This window comes from Episyrphus balteatus, chromosome 4, assembly GCF_945859705.1.
Source record: "Episyrphus balteatus chromosome 4, idEpiBalt1.1, whole genome shotgun sequence".
Taxonomy (NCBI): domain Eukaryota; kingdom Metazoa; phylum Arthropoda; class Insecta; order Diptera; family Syrphidae; genus Episyrphus; species Episyrphus balteatus.
In genome coordinates, this window is record NC_079137.1 from 60,893,047 (window position 1) to 60,910,952 (window position 17,906).

The 17,906-nt window shown below is 31.0% G+C and overlaps 1 protein-coding gene across 1 annotated transcript; it reads left to right on the forward strand.

Moving 5' to 3' along the window:
* Positions 1-2,420: 2,420 nt before the first annotated feature.
* LOC129919748 (glutactin-like) lies at positions 2,421-6,541 on the forward strand. The gene is made up of 7 exons (XM_056000761.1): positions 2,421-2,860; positions 2,919-3,074; positions 3,136-3,453; positions 3,508-3,717; positions 3,777-3,939; positions 5,773-5,957; positions 6,018-6,541. The coding sequence occupies exons 1-7, from the start codon at positions 2,468-2,470 to the stop codon at positions 6,465-6,467; spliced, it is 1,875 nt and encodes a 624-aa protein (XP_055856736.1). The 5' UTR covers positions 2,421-2,467; the 3' UTR covers positions 6,468-6,541.
* Positions 6,542-17,906: the final 11,365 nt, after the last annotated feature.

Below are 17,906 nucleotides of genomic sequence, written 5' to 3' on the forward strand. Positions count from 1 at the left end.
CGCGAGAAAATAGCTCAATTAAGAACGTAACTCAAAATCCCTAAGTCATTTAAAAAAGAAGAGAAATTTCCTCTTCCTCCTTAAATGCTTCTAGTTTTACGTTTTTTTTTTTGACGTGATAACGTCTTATAAATCGATGAACCATGGCAGCCACCACAAAAAAGTGACGCAATTTTCTAGCGTTACACTCTCGCACTTTCGCAGTGCGACAAAAAATTTAAATTCAAAATTAAAAATAAACTATTAGAGATACAAAAATCTCCTAAAGCTTATTTGAAAGATAATATTCTAAAGCCTAATCCAAATGAAGGATTTTAAAAAAATTCAGTCATTTAATAGGGTAAACAGGGGTAAAACGGAAAGATGAAATTTGGGCTAAAATCTAAACGCGTGGTCGTAGAGAGTTGATTTTTTTTGTGATAGATAGATAGGAGACTGATCTAAGGATAACTGCATTTAAGAAAAAAAAAAAGAATTCTGGAACTCCGCTATAACGTTTTGTTTGAACGTTGATCAGGTGTTGTGGGTATGACAAAATGTTGATTATGGGTAGGGGAAATTTTTTTTTGACAATTCTAAAGGTGCCAGGTGAAAGATGAAGGAAAAAAAATTAGGTGTCTCATACGGATTTTTTTCCAACACTCTGCGTTTCGCAATATGAATTTTTGAAAAATACCTACTTTTTTAGGGGTATTTTTGGGTAGTTTTTGATTATTAGTTTTTTTTTTCAAGTAATATGTGACATTTAGGGCTGATAAATGCGCATGCATGTGCAAAAAATGGAATCGTTAAAAGAGTTTTGACTGAATACGGAGAAAAATAAGTTTTTAAAAAACATTTTTTTTGGCCGTTTTTAACCGTTTTTCATCGTTTTTTATGTTTACCTTTTTTTCTTTAATAGATAGAGGAATAAAGTATATAGAGTAATGATAGACCATGACTATATGTATGCGAAATTTCAATCATTTTCAACAGGTTATAACTTTTTACCAAGAGCAGATAGAAATTTGATTAAACATTTATGAGCATTCTGATACAATTACCTTTCAATTGGTATATCACACATAACGCTAGACTAACTACAAGCCACACAATGTTAAATCAAGAAACTTGCGAAAAACATCATACCACCAGTACCGTAATCTCAGTCTGGAAATTCCACATGGTTGACTTTACAAAATTCTAACTTCTCTTGTAGGCATCTTTGAAATGAGATTGATACTTCATTTGAAAGGTGAAACAATAAGCTTTCAGATGGTATAAAATTTTTTTATAGGTTGTTAGGGAAAAAATTCATTTAATAGCATGAGAACATAAAAATAAATGTTTTTTTGCTTTTTTTTCATCAAAAAAGATGAAATTTCATCGAGTTTAAAAAATTCTAGCTCTTTTTGTAGATGTCTCATAGACTTGATCTATATATATATTTTTAGCTAACAAAATAAGCTTTCAGATGGTGTAAACATTTTTATAGATTGTTAAAAAAAATGGATTTAATAGCGTGAGAAGATAAATTTACATGTTTTCTTTGCTTTTTTTGATGAAAATGATTGTTTCAAATAAATTATTTTAATACTTTTTGCTCATTGTAAAAATTTAAAAATGGTTTTATTATTTAGAAGAAATATTTGGCTTTTTAATGGTATAATTTTTTTTGTGAGCTTTTAAAATAAAAAAAATTAATATAATGAGAAAAGAAAAAAGGTATTTTTTGTAGCTTTTTCTTGTAAATTATGATTGTTTGAAATAAATAAACCCTTCAAATGGCTCATTTTAAAAGCACACAACCTGTTTTCTTACAACGTTATCACGTAAAATCATCGTCCGTAAACCGGCTTTACAGACAACCTCTTTTTTTTAAATAGCTCCGCGTCAAATTCAAACGCTTTGAAACTTTTTAAATCATCCAAGACATCTTTACCTCAGCTGCATATTTTTTAAACTTAATGAACTAAACAAAATGTTCCCGCAAAAATGATGCTTAGTCGGAAATCTTCGTAAGAAAAAAATGTGATGCTGTTTCAAAGATGTTAATGTTTAAAAAAAATAGGTCGCAAGCTTTTTATTCCAATAGTTCTTCAAAACTTAAAGGCTTTTACACAAACATTTATTCAATGCAATTGCAATTCATTTTTAATTATAAACCGAAAACTGTAGGTGCTTTCGAAATCTTAAAGCTCAACTCTAGCTGACCTTTCACAAATTAAACATTTAATCATCATTGATAAGTTCCCATATAAGAACAGTATAAATATAAAGTCGCGTCGGTGTGGCATTTCATAGGCATTCAATACATTTCTCTAGGCCTTTTCTTATCACTTTTCGAAAACGGGATTCATTCTTATTATCTCTTATTAATTTTCAATTTGGTGTATAATCAACTTTAACAACGATAACCTCGTAAGAAATGAGTTTTCTTGCAATAAGATTTTTCTATCAGTCTAGAAATTACATTCATCGTTGCAAGATGTTCTTGCTTTGCCGTTCCATAGTCCCGGTTTTAATTTGTGTCTTTGTTTCATTTTCATATGCCCAAGAGGCTCAATATGTAGATGAATACGATTATGATCAAGGGGCTGGTGGTGGTGATGGTTATAATCCTTCTACAACACCAACAAATCCTTACGCTTATAGACCCGGTTTAAATGTAATTGTTGATCCATCTGTGAGAACTTACGTACCGAGTTATTATCGCCCGCCACCATTGCCAAGTTATAATGATCCAAATGTTATTGCTTTACCAAATGCAGCAGGCTATGTTCGTGGCAAAGAAATTCGTTCCGCGTATACGGGGAAAAATTTCAAGGCATTTTTGGGAATAAAATACGGAAGTGTCGGAAGTGGATTGGAAAGATTTCAAGTGAATAGTAAAAAAAAGTTATTTTATAACCCATTGATAACCTGGTTATCTTTTTTAGGCAGCAAGACAAGCACCAATTTCAAATGGAATTATAAATGCAACAGTTGAACCAATGGCATGTCCTCAATTCCCAGATTTACTCAAAGTTGAACAAGCTGAACGACAAGGGATCAATGTCGATGATTGTTTAACTCTTTCGATTTTTACTCCAAATGTAGGAAAATTTGGTTACAAATTGGTTGGAAATTGGTTAAAAAGTAGCTATTACATTCTAGATCTATGGAAATCACCCAGTGATGATATATGTTCATGGAGAGATGTTGTTTGATGGAAGTGCCGAAGAAGCTAAACCTGAGTATCTTCTCGAAAAGGATATTGTTTTGGTTTCTGTGAATTATCGTTTGGCTCCGTTTGGTTTTCTTTCAACTCAAACTGATGATATTCCTGGAAATATTGCTCTGTCCGATCTTGAGTTAGCGACAAGGTGGATTGAGGAAAATATTGCAGCTTTTGGTGGTGATCCAAGGAGTGTAACTTTGTTCGGACAAGCTGGTGGGGCTACATTGGTTCATGCTTTGAGTTTGAGTGAAAGAGTGAGTGGTTTTATGAGTTATGAGTGATTTGAAACTGATTTTTTTTTTGTCCAGGTTAACCCGGTTAACTTTGATCGATTGATACTTCAATCAGGAACAGCTTTGAATCCACTTTTTATAGATGAAGATCCACTTGCAACAGCTCGAGCTATTGGCAGAGAAGCTCGTTGTCCATACAACAGTATTCATTCTCCTTATGAGTTAAACCATTGTTTGGGAAGACTAAAGACTTCAGAGCTTCTGTCGGCTTTTGTTGATCATTGTGTAAGTTGAAGGTTTTTTTTTTTTAATGAGAAGTTCAAGTCTAGACTAAATTATTTCAGAATCACAACGAAGAACGAGGATTGTACTCTTATGGAGGCTCAAAGCTTGCTGTTGGTGATAAACATGGCTACATTCCAATGCATCCAGCTTTAATGCTCAAGAATTTCAAACTTCCTCTTCTTGCTGGAATGACCAAGGATGCTGGAGCTTTCATTCTAACAAGTATGTTTAATTAAGTTCACTTTCCCGGTCGGCAAATAAATTGAAGACGGTAAGGCAGTGCGCATTTAAGCAGAAAATATTGAATAGTGAAATGCAATCTCGGTATTAAATTGTGAACTACCTTATTGATTTACTGACTGTAAAAGTGGTAATTTAGTTTAGGGCCTTTTTTAACGTGTTAACGTCTTTTAAATCGATGAACCATGTAGGCCACCACAAAAAAGTGACGCCATTTTCTCCCGTTCCACTCTCGCACTTTTGCAGTGCGGAAAAAATTTCAATTCAAAATTTCAAATAAACTATTGGAGATACAAATATCTTCTATAGCTTATTTGAAAGTTGAATACATTTAAAGAATTTTAAAAAATTCCATCTTTTAATAGGGTAAATAGGGGTAAAACAAAATTGTAAAAAAATTGGCTATTTTCTAAACGCGACAATGTAAAGAGTTGATATTTTTTTTTAATCGATAGATGATTTTATTATAAGACTGACAATGGTATTGAAAAAAATTCTAAAAAGTTATAAATGGTTTTCTAAAACTAAAACATGAAGTAGACCTTTGACGAAAAAGTGATTATAGGTAGGGGACATATTTTTTTTTGACAATTTGAAAAACTTCATTCGAAAGATAATAAAAAAAAAAGTTAGGGCTCTAATACGGATTTTTTTTAAGTCTCCGCGTTTCGAAATATGAATTTTTGAAAAACACCTATACTTATTTTGTGGTATTTTTGGGTGAGTTTTTATTTTTTTTTTAAATTTTTTAGCTTTCAAAAAATCTCAAACTTATAGAACATGTAGTCTATGACCGTGCGCATACATGTACAAAAAACTGGTATTTTAAAATGTATTTTGACTGAAAAACGGAAAAAAACAAGTTTGAAACAAGTTTTTTGACCGTTTTTAACCGTTTTTTTATTTTTATCTTTTTTTCTTCAACAGAAACAGATAAATGAATAAAATTTATATTGTAGATAGATCATAGACAGGACTATGCAAAATTTCAATCAATTTCGTAAACATAATTTTAAGAGACCATTAAAATAAAGTTCTATTTTTCAACAGGTTATTTCTTTTGATTTAGAGTAGATTAAACTTTGATTTAACTTTATTGAGCATGCTGATAGTATTAACTTTTATTTAATACATCACACATAACGGTACATTTACTAAAATCTACACAATGTTAAATTAAAAAACTTCAGAAATATCTCAAAAAACCTGTGGAAATCTGTTGCCCATGACCCGCCATCAGTGTGGGAAGTACCTTATTCTCAGTTTGAAATTTCGACATGTTTAGCTTTAAAAAATTCTTACTTTTTTTATAGGCATGGTAGAAATATTATTGAAGCGTCATATAAAAGGTTAAATAATAAGCTTTCAGATGATATGAAATTTATTATAGGTTGTTGTACAAAAAAAATGGATTTAATGGTGTTAGAAGAAAAAAAAAATTGATTTTTTCACTAATCTTTAAGAAAAATTATTGTTTTCAATTGATTATTTTTACACCTTTTACGCATTGTAAAAATTAGGGTATGGCTTTATTCTTTAGAAGAAATATTAAACGTTTTTATGGTGTAATTTTTGTTGTAAGCTTTTCATATAAAAAATTGATATAATGAGAAAAGAAAAAAAGATATATTTTTTTAGTTTTTATTGTAAATTATGATTGGATTCATAAAGTTTCAAACAATGGCTTCTTAAGTATCATAATTATGTAAAAATACACACTGCCTTACCGACCCTAAATTTTGAGTTTTTTTTTGCAAAATTTGGTCTTAATTTATTTCGCTTAATACATTGCTTATTTTATCGTTTTTTTTTTAGGGAAATATGACGAACTGGTCCGTGTAAATAGCCGAAACATCAGTGATTACATCAATGTAGTTCTCAAATACACCACACTCCCGAAATATTATTCGACTTGGAGGAATTGGGCTTTGGAGTATATTTTCAGTCCTCAAGATATACAAAATCCAGTGTTGGGAAATTTAGCTAGTGGACTCTTGGAGGTAATGAATTTTTCTTTCTCCATTTAATATCTTTAAACTCTCTATCCTCCCTTTTTTTAGCTAACCAACCTTATCCTCTATAAGGCTCCTTTAATGGAATCAATAAAATCAGCATGGAATACAAATTCAACTTATTTGTATAGTTTTGATTATCGTGGTCAATTTCATCGATTCCCAAAAAGACGAACACATTTTCCCTATGAATTAGATGCTAATCTCAGTGATGACAATATGTATTTGTTCCCATATCCAGAAGAAGTTAGTCGGCTAAATAGCGTCGATCGAAGTGTTTCACAGATGATGGTGACAATGTGGACGAATTTTGCTACTTCAGAGAATCCCGATCAAAGATCATGGCCAAAAATGAATAATCAATTTGGACCGTTTGTAAGGATTGGTAGAAGTTTGGAATTGGATTATCATTTTGGTGATGGAGTTGCATCGCCAGATTTATATGCAGATATGAGAAGATCTATGAATAATACAAGTGCGGTTGCTAGGTTTGGTTAAACGAGTTGTATAAAATAAGGAAACAAATAAATTTTAAAAAGGAGTGACGTTCACTGACATACAAAATAAATGATTTGAATGGTGTTTTCTTTTCAAACTAAGCTCTTCAAGGCGACAAGCATCAGTACGTACTGAATTAAAAAAGAATAAGATGGTTTCTAAGAACTCACAAAATATCGATTTCAGTGAAAAACTATTATTCTTCAGAGGCTTCCCGATTTTAATTTTCCCATTGTCGAATAAAAAAAAGTATCAGAATATATTCATAAGACCACAACGCATTAAGCATGAGTTGCACGCAATGTGCATTTACAGTAGACTATTTTGTATTATTTTGTAGCTCTTATTACTTTATTCAACTAAAGTCTAGACGATATAGGAGTTAAATAAACCTAAAGTAAAACTTCTTATGTTATTTTGAAAGAAAACAGCTAACTTTAAGACTAAAATCTTTATTATGTTTAAAAGCAACAGAAATTTGTGACTTTGATAAATTTTGATTTGTAAAATTTTAACAACAAAAACAAGACACACTTTACTAGACAATTTAAATTTAAAAAGTCTCGTCAAATTTTTGATTTGTTAATTTTTTCTATAATTTGAATTTCGAAATACTTTTGTGGTTTGGAGTTTAGCTAAACGAATATAAATGGACGTGAATTGAGTCTTTGTTATTCGATATGTTTTGTGTTCGTCAAATAGCAGGGACACAAACCACATGGTTATATCGTAAAATAAATATGAAGAATTACGATTTGAAATACGAAAATTAAAAATAATCAACATTTGAAGCCTTACAAAAGTAATAATCTTGTAAAACTTCAAATGTTCATTATTTTTAACTTATGTGAAAATTTTAATAAGTGAATCCAAAAGATTCATCATCGAAACAGGGACACACACTCAAAATAACAATGAGGTATGGAATGACACAACCATGAATGAGAATGCGGGTCTCGCAATTCTGTCTGTATGTCTCTATCTAAAGCTACAGCTCATACCACTAAAGCGATCTGCTTTTGGGTTTTTGGTGATTCCCCAGAGGGAAAAATGAAATTTTTCTTAGGGTCGGATCTAACGGTATTTACTTGCCATAGGACCAAAAGGACAAAAATTGTTTTTTTTTTTTTCTAAAAAACGACTCTAATGATTATGATTTAATAAAATACATGTACTTTAGCAAATAATATTCTACTTTTGAAATATAAAAAAAAATATTTTTGAAACTTTATTTATGACAGCTGTCATAGAACTTTTTTTCGATTTCTTACTTACTAATTTTCGAAAATATCAATTTTTGAACGAAAAAAAAAAAATATTTTTTTATGGAAAAATCAATTTTTCAAACGGATGGATAATGTAATATTTTTTTTCCAAAATAGCAAACACAATTTTTATTAAAATTTTATATATCTAAGTATGTAATCAATTATAAAAAAAACCCAAAATTTTCAAAATAGCTCAGGGAAATTAGTCAAAATATGGGCATGAAATCGCATTTTTCGCGGGACAAAATTTTCATCATGGAATGTGTTCGGCTGGTTGTCCTTATCATAAAAGTCAATTTGTTGGGATAATTGGAGGTTGGGAACAGCCGCCATCTTGGAAAAGAGATTGGTATCGTTTTTATTGAATAGCTCCATTGTTATTCACTTTAACAAAAAATAACATAGGTAAGACTTATTAACAATAAAATTATCTAAAAAATGATGTACAAAACAGTTCCGTGAGTTGATTAAATAAAATTTTATAGTTGGTCAAAGTGCGGGTTTGTATCGCAAGGTTGGGACAAAATGACATTTTTTCATATATCTGACAAACTTTTGATTTGTTTGGATAATTCTTCAAGAATGAATTATAGTACTTATAATTACCTATAAAATGAGCCCACAATCGTTTTTGTAACCATCGTATTGTAGAAGTAATCTAACTCCGAAACTCTCCATGTACTAGTCAAAAGTGAGAAAAAAGCTAGTTTTTTGCTAGTAGGCCGAGAAAATTTTGGGAGTAGAGGTATAACCAAAATATAAGTACGCAGTTTTGCAGCCATACGCGTGTTAATGTCGATTTCAAAGGTCTGACAACTCTAATTTTGTGCTTTATACGGTTTTTGGGCGGTTAAATAAGGTAAGTTTTCCAGTTAACGTGAATGGGCTAAATTTATACTATTTGAAATTATAAATATACAAGCTGATGCTCTATTATTTTTCCTAAATCTGAACACCTCAATCTCGGCTATGTGGTTAATAGAACTCACGATATAGGCTTTTTTAACTAACCATATCAGGCTTTTCAATACATATAAACAAACAAAAATCTAAACAAAATAGCCTCTAAAACATAATCGTATAAACGGCTTATATCACATTCTCAAGATTCTCTATTATTTTTCCTAAATCTGAACACCTCAATCTCGGCTATGTGGTTAATAGAACTCACGATATAGGCTTTTTTAACTAACCATATCAGGCTTTTCAATACATATAAACAAACAAAAATCTAAACAAAATAGCCTCTAAAACATAATCGTATAAACGGCTTATATCACATTCTCAAGATTGGGGTGTCCAGATTTAGGAAAAATAATAGAGCATCAGCTTGTATATTTATAATTTCAAATAGTATAAATTTAGCCCATTCACGTTAACTGGAAAACTTACCTTATTTAACCGCCCAAAAACCGTATAAAGCACAAAATTAGAGTTGTCAGACCTTTGAAATCGACATTAACACGCGTATGGCTGCAAAACTGCGTACTTATATTTTGGTTATACCTCTACTCCCAAAATTTTCTCGGCCTGCTAGCAAAAAACTAGCTTTTTTCTCACTTTTGACTAGTACATGGAGGGTTTCGGAGTTAGATTACTTCTACAATACGATGGTTACAAAAACGATTGTGGGCTCATTTTATAGGTAATTATAAGTACCATAATTCATTCTTGAAGAATTATCCAAACAAATCAAAAGTTTGTCAGATATATGAACAAATGTCATTTTGTCCCAACCTTGCGATACAAACCCGCACTTTGACGAACTATAAAATTGTATTTAATCAACTCACGGAATTGTTTTGTACATCATTTTTTAGATAATTTTATTGTTAATAAGTCTTACCTATGTTATTTTTTGTTAAAGTGAATAACAATGGAGCTATTCAATAAAAACGATACCAATCTCTTTTCCAAGATGGCGGCTGTTCCCAACCTCCAATTATCCCAACAAATTGACTTTTATGATAAGGACAACCAGCCGAACACATTCCATGAAAAAAATTTTGTCCCGCGAAAAATGCGATTTAAATTACTAATTTCCCTGGGCTAAAAAAACAATTTAAAAAATTTTTAGTTTTTTAGTTTTAGAAAAAATAAAGAAATATTTTAATAATTTTAAAAATACATTGAAATACTTTTTTACATTTCATTTTATGAAGAATTGGCTTAGAATTAAGTCCAGAACGGTTTAAAGTCGTTATTGTAAGAATTGTCCTTCAATGTTATTTTGTGTTTCTTACTAAAATCTCCACTATTATTAATTATATTACTATACAAAATAAGCAATATCAATTTTTCATAAAACTTTTTTTTTTTTTTTTTTTTTTTAACAATACCTAACAGTATTGAAATAGAATTTTTCAACTTTACTCAAACAAGTACAACGGGCGGTAATGGGTCAAATCATTTATGAATAACGTAAAAATAGAAACGACAAAGTCACAACTTCTGAGTGATCTTTTTATTTATTTTGCATTTGAAAAATAAAAAAAGATGTTTTAATTTTGGAAGTAAAAACTTTGTCTAAAAACATATGGTTTAAAAAGCAATCTTCTAAAATTGTGTTTTTAAAATTAAAATGAAAAAATGAAGCTTTATTTTATACCTAAGAATGCACTAATTCGACCTGAAACCTAGATAAGAGGTTTATCACTTCATATCTTCAAGAAAATTCAGTAAAATCATACGAAAAACTCGGTTTTTGGATACCAAAATGTTATGGAAAATTACAATTTCATCGTAGACTCAAAATCCACTTGGTATCTTCAAATAAAGTTGTATCTTGGTACTAGCCATTTTGTTGTTGCCATAAAGCATAATTTACCATATTTAAAAATATTGAACTTTAAAAAGCTTTGGCGCAAAATCAATTAAAAAAATGGAATCAATAAATTTAAGTACGAACTTAATCATGCAGACATAATACACGAACAAAACAAAACAAAAACAAAATTTCGGAACTTTGAAAAATCCACAAATTTACTATCCACATGCGCAAAATCTCGGAAAAAACACAAAAGATCCTACATCAAATTGAGTGCAAGCCTTATTTTGCCGGGCTTTTAGTTTTGGGGATTACGGTTTTATAGAGATAGTGGGATATTGGTAAGGCGATTTTCTATTAAAGATTTTTGTTTTTGAGTTAGGCGATGGGTTCCTATCCCCATGACAAAATGTGAACATACATAAAATTTTCAACTAAAAACTAAGAATAAAGAGATTAGAAATTTTTGCGAAGAATCAAAGGTTCACATTTGCACCTTTTGTTTCAAAAAAAAATGGAGAGTTCCCATATCTTATAGTGAGAATTTGTTACCCTTTAGTTTTTGTGTCATACGAACGAACGCCTGCCGTGATAAATTAAATATCTCTTCACACCCTTTTCTATATGCTAAGCTTAATAATGTGGTACAACAATGGAACCACAGCGGTGATAATGATAGTTTAACACTTTATTCCTTCCAAAAAAAAGGGTGGACCAATCACAATCACAACACAATTTCTGGACTTGAACCGTTGGCTTTACTTTGATATATTCTGGTACAAAAAAAAGCTATACAAAAGGATAATTATACATCTTTTTATACACTCACACTCGTATGCATAGTTAACACCTAAATATAAAATTAATTCTATTCACCAAAAAAAAAAAAATAAAAGTTCCTACCAGCATTTAATTATATAGACCTCAAATTGCGACCATTGTGGATGACATTGTTTAGTCAAAACGGTTTTCAAGCGGGGGTTCTTTCTTATAAGAAAAAGCATTCACAGAAAATTTTTTTAGGTCACCTTGATGTCGAAATGCGGAACCCTTATTTGCGCACTATGACATTTTGGTGTAACTGGAAATGAAAAAAACGCCCACTTCCTTCTCAAAGGAGAACATACGAGTATTTTCATTTTTTTTAAAGAAATTCTTTGTCTTTGACAAAGGACCTTTGATGTAAACTCTTTTTTGTTGATTCATATTTACACCTTTGTTTTTTTTTTTTCTTCTTATTTTTTATAATTCCCAGTGTTTGATATTGTTTAGTTGAGATTTCGTCACCTTTGTGTTGATTGTCCTGTGTGAAGTAGGATCTTATACTTTTATTTTATTTTGTTCACCGATTATGGTATAGTTCCCATTTCGATTGGATTTAATATAAGGATAATGAATAGGTGAAGTGAGAAAATCAGCAGGAAAACGTAATTTATTTTGTATAGAAAACAATGATCATTGTTGGGTGCAGTCTCTGAAGTCTCTGATTTCTTGACTTTTCTCAGTGATCTTTTCACATATAGAAAATTATTAAATTTTTATAGATTAAAAGGGTAATGGGAGTACAATTGAAAGAAAGGAGTACAAATACAAGTTATTATGTTTTTTTGCATTTGGAATATTCTTAAAACAAATTTAAGCTGAAGAAGCGATTCGCGCAATTCGAAATGGATTGTTTTTCTAACCCATAATAGCTTGACAAGGGTACCACAGAAGAAATTTTTAGTTACAAAGCATTTTTAATCAGATTTTAAATCAAGTAAAGAATGGCGCAATTAGAGCGATTCATGTTGTTCTTAAAAAAATCTTGTTCCACTTTCCCTTAAGATATTTCCCTCCACAAAATCTTTGATTGAACAATATTTTCACATAACCTTAAAGAAAATGCGGCCCAACCAGGCCAAAAAGTATATAAAAGTCAAAGGTTATAACGTATTAGCTAAATAAGCGATTAACGCGATTCGAGAGAATTAATCCCTCGAACCAAATATAGCTTGAGTTACGTATTGCTATACGTGATTTGTGATTGATAAAAACTCTTAAAGAATTGATTTAAATTTTAGAAAAAGAACTACGCTATTCGCGTGATTCATTTTAGTCTTAAAAAACAGTATTCCATTTTAGTCAAAATTTCTCATTTAATTGTATTTTCACATAACCTGGAATAGAATTAAGTCAAACCAGCCAGCTGCAGCGTTGGGTATGGCACTATTCCCTGAAGAAGCGATTCGCGCGATTGGCAAATTTGATCCCTACAGCTAATTAAAGCTTTAGTGACGTATTTCAAGAAATTTTGTGATGGATACAAAATATAAAGTCTATTTTAAATTTAAAAAAGAACTACGCGATTCGCACGATTCATGTTTGTCTTACAAAAACAGTATTCCATTTTATTTAAAAAGATTTTCTATCACAAAATTTCTCATGTAATAATATTATCCCATGACTTGATAGAAAATGAGGCCGAATTACTGTAGACATGAAATAAACAAAAGTTAAGCGATTCGTGCGATTTGAAAAAGAGTTTGTTTCGACCCCATAATAGCGTGACTAGGGTACCACAAAAAAGATTTTGAATTACAAAACAAAGGACGCGATTCGCGCGATTCATGTTATTTTTATTCCACTATACTTTAACATGTCTTCTTTCACAAAATCTCTCATGCAATAATATTTTCATATAACCTTTAAGAAAATGAAGGAAAACCAGCGTTGCATAAAAGGATATACGTATTATTTAGTGAAGAAGCGATTTGAGCGATTCGAAATAGTTGGCTTCTCGAGCCAAAACAAATCTTTAGTGAACTACCACAAAGAGTTTTGTGATTCATAAGAATTTTTAAGGCCATATTTTATATTAAAAAAAAGAACAAAGCGATTCATGCGATTCAAAAACAGTATTCCATTTTAGGTCAGAAGATCTCCTCTCACAAAATCATTGAAGTTACAATACTTTTACTTAACCTTTAACAAAATGAGGGCAAAACACCCAGTGTTGCCAAAAAGCCAGAAGGGAACAATATTTAAAGAACAACATTCAGTTCCACCCCAAACAATTTATACACGACTGAATGACTCCATATTCGCCCCATCATCATCATCATCATTGTCGCATAGAGAAAAACAAATCCGCAAACAAACAATCAAAATTGAGACATTAAACCGTAGAAACGATGCTCTTAATGGCATTATTATCCTTATTATTATTAAGTTGTATAAAAACTGGTGGTGTGGTTGTGATGGTGGTGGTGATGGAGAGTCCTGGACTGACACCCCCTTTTTTTTTTTCTTCTTTTCTACTGTTGTATCATGTGCTTTTTTCTCTCCCCTCTTTAATTCTTGGCATCACTCCCAACGTTTATAAATGAAAAAAAAAAAAAAAAAAATTATTATCATGGATTGGATACGTTTGTCGGTTTTTATTTGTACTAAGGACAATCGCAATGTCACTATCGCGCATTGTTGACTTGTGTGCGGAAAGTGGAAGAGACCAATTTGAATTATCATAACAATCCACAAATGAGGGTAATAATTCAAAAAAAAAAAAAAAAAAAAAAAATTAAAAAAGGACACCCAAAGCCAATCCCATCCATATGGATATACTATGACCATTAAAGCGCGGCAGCTTTTGTATATAAAATAATGTCCTTTTTTTCTGTATTCTTTTGCTCTTATGGTGGATAATGATGGGTGGCATTTTTATAAATAATACAAAAATTAGGTGGCCATACTTGTAAAAGTGAAATTAAAAAACTTTTAAGAGTAAAAGGAGTCTGCCTAGTTAAGACTTTTCAAAGAGATAAACGCTTTTAAAGCGATTCAAAATTTTGCATTAAAAGAGCATTATATTTATTGCTTTGAAAATTACTCTCCCTGAATTTGGAATAATTGGAACAATAACATGATCAATTCATTGATATTCAAAGCACAACGCAATTGGCGCGATTCAATAAAAACTGCAGCGCACTTATTGCGATTCAAAAATAAGAGTTTGTTTACTCACCAGGCAAGTGCTTTAATAAAAAGTGCCAATATGGATTTTATTGGCAGCAACTTATTTTATGTGATAATGACTGATTATTATCATCGAGCGATTCAAAATCATTTTGCCAACTACATTTTAAAACTTTTCAAAACTTTTATTAAAAATCTCTGAGAGATATTTAAAGTTTGTTAGTTAATCCACGTGATGCATAATATTTTTTTGAATTGAAAAAAATCACTTAACCACATATTTTGTCTCTAAATAACTATCGCAACGATCATGATGCATTTTGTGCGATTCAAAATATAAGTTAGATTTTTCATACTTCATTTTGTAATGACAAAAATGAATAATTTGTAGTCTTACAAGAGTTGTATGAAATTGAAAATAGCTATTTCACTAGCCAGTTTAATTGGGCGATTGAAGCGATTCAAGAAAAAAAATACAGGCCTTATTAACAGATATCCTGCGCATGATGCGATTGGAATAATTTCTACTAAAAGACTTTCCTTTAGAACCAAAACACAGCAGATTTGAGTCTAAAGCTTACTAAATAAAAACTTCATTATGGTCACTCTAAAATTTAAGGTGCAGAATTCGAAGACATTCAAAATATGTTTCATTTCGGTAAATTCATTATGTGGATGGGGGCGAGTGTTTTAGTTAATAAATTATAGACGATCCTTTTTAATGTGTGTGTCTCTGGTTTTTCTTTTCTTATTATTTTTTTGTTGTTGTCTCTCTTACTGTCTGTTTTTACAGTCATAGTAATAAAATTATAATATTTTTCCGTTATGTGGCATTATGCGGTGACATTTTTATGAGATTTGAGTTTGGAAAATTGATTTTTTCTTTCTCGTTTATATCAGCTATTTGGCATTCGACGAGACTCATTTTATACATCAAATTTATAGAAGTATGTATAAATATTTGCAGCCGGAAAGGACTAATTGCCCATATCCTTGAGAGTATATTATATGGCCTGGGCCCCCTCCACAATCCACATCCGTGGATGATGATGGTATTTGTAAGCGACTATTTTATGTATGTTTATAAGAATGTTTATTATAATTCAGAGAGTTTTATTAAATGTAAACATTTTGTCAGCTCACATCCATAAAGGTTTCACTTCACTCTCTCTCTCTGTAATGTTGAGTTGGGAGGATGATGGAATAATTCGAAAAGTGTTTTGTCATGTCCTGTCTATGCGAATAAGTCGAGGGTGATGGTTAAATAAATATTTGTATTCAATTGAAGTATTTTTGATGTCATATATAATTTGATGATTAATAAATTATGAAAGATGAAAAACGGTTTAAATTTGAAGTTATAGTAGAAATTTTATACTTTACATTCCACATATCCACATATTCTCTAATTGAATTAATTGATTCTCTAATGTACTAGATTTTCAACATAGAGTTTTTTCACTTTTTAAAATTCAAATAAGGTTAAAAAGCTTTTGGCAACCCTGAGATATTGATTTTTAAGGCTGTTCATTTTGTCTTGCCCATGAGAATAATTTTTGACTTTGAGGCCGATTTTCTTCGAGAAATGTGTGATAAACTTTAGTGTTTTATTAATTTATTCTTATAAAGAAAACAAATAATAAAGAATTAAGAATTAAGAAAACTCATACATATATTATGATATTTGGGGAATCATACAACAGGTAAAATCTTAAAAAAACTCACTTTTACATATGACAACTTATAATAAAGCTAATTGTTTCAGCTCAAAATATTTTATCGATCATGTCTATGTGACATCTACAAAAAGAGGTAGAATTTTTTGATCTCAATCAATTTTCATCAAAAAAAGCAAAAAAAAAAAATCAATCTTTTTTAGCTTCTCACACCATTAAATCAATTTTTTTATATGACAACCTACAATAAATTTTTAACTATGTGAAAGCTTATTATTTTACCTTTCATATGACACCTCAATCATATTTCTTCGATGTCTACAAAAAAAGTTAGAATTTTTTAAAGTCAACCATGTCGAAATTTCAAACTGAGATTACGGTAAAAATACGGTTTTGAAGTATTTCTGAAGTTTTTTTTAAATTATCATTTTGTAGTTTGTAGTGAATGAATTGTTATGTGAGATATACAGAATGAAAGGTAATATTATCAGTATGCTCAATAAAGTTTTATGTGCTCATTAATCTGTTGAAGAAAAAAAGATAAAAATAAAAACTGTTAAAAACGTTTTTCAGTCAAAAATAATTTTAGAATACCAATTTTTTGCACATGCATGTGTATGGTTATAAGCTTAGTTCTATAAGCTTTAAATTTTTAAACTTAAACAAAACTCGTATCAGACCCCTTATTTGTTTTTACCGATTTCCAAAAAGTAGTAGGTATTCAATTCGTCTGTATTTTTTTGAAGTTATACTTCTTATGGGAGGGTGGGTATGAAAATTTACTTTTTGACAAGAATGTCAAAGGGATTATGACGCGATCACCCTGGGTAGCAGGGCTGTCGTTTCACCTTTAGAGTACGCAGTACTTTAGTATTTAAAAATGCAGTACGCCGCAGTACGACAAACATAAAACACACAACACGTAGCAAGTTACATGTTTCATGTGGCAAGTTGCATGTGGCAAGTTGCATGTGGCAAGTTGCCAGGGTTGCAAAAAGCTAACATTTCAGCTCAGCTCACAGCTCAGCTCAAATTTGAGCTAGGTACCATAGCTTAGCTCATTTGAGCTGAGCTGAAAGTGAGCGCCCCAACTTCCAACGCCTATATCTCGGAATTTTGAAAAAAATGAAAAAAAATTTTTTGATGCCAAAAGGTAGCGGATACTCTAACCTACATTTGGGTACAACTTCCATCCCTGTAGGTACACGCGTTCTCAAACCAGGAGAACTTAAAGGTAAAAAAAAAGTTAAGCCCGATTCTGAAAAAATAGGCATGATGTGGCGGTTTAACATGGAAGGCGATTTTTTAAAAATCTGACAATGTGCAAAGCGTAGACCCATGACACAAGCTATCATTTGGCATCACTCCCAAAAATTGCTCTCAAGCGGCTTATCTTAAAGGAGCGTTCAAAGATTCGGGGATTTTTCGAAAAAAAAATGTACCCCAACTTTCAAACACGATTTTCTCGGAATTTTGAAAAAAATCGAAAAACCGGATTATACCACTTTCGGGTAGCTGAGAATATAAGCTTTCATATGGCACCACTCCCCTGTCTCTAGATCATAGCCTTCCAACGCCTATATCGCGGAATTTTGATGAAAATGAAAATAAAATTTTTGATGCCAAAAGGTAGCGGGGACTCTAACCTACATTTGGGTACAACTCCCATCCCTGTAGGTCCACGCGTTCTCAAACCGGGAGAACTTAAAAGTAAAAAAACAATAGACACGATTCTGAAAAAAAAGGCATGATGTGGCGGTTTAACATGGAAGGC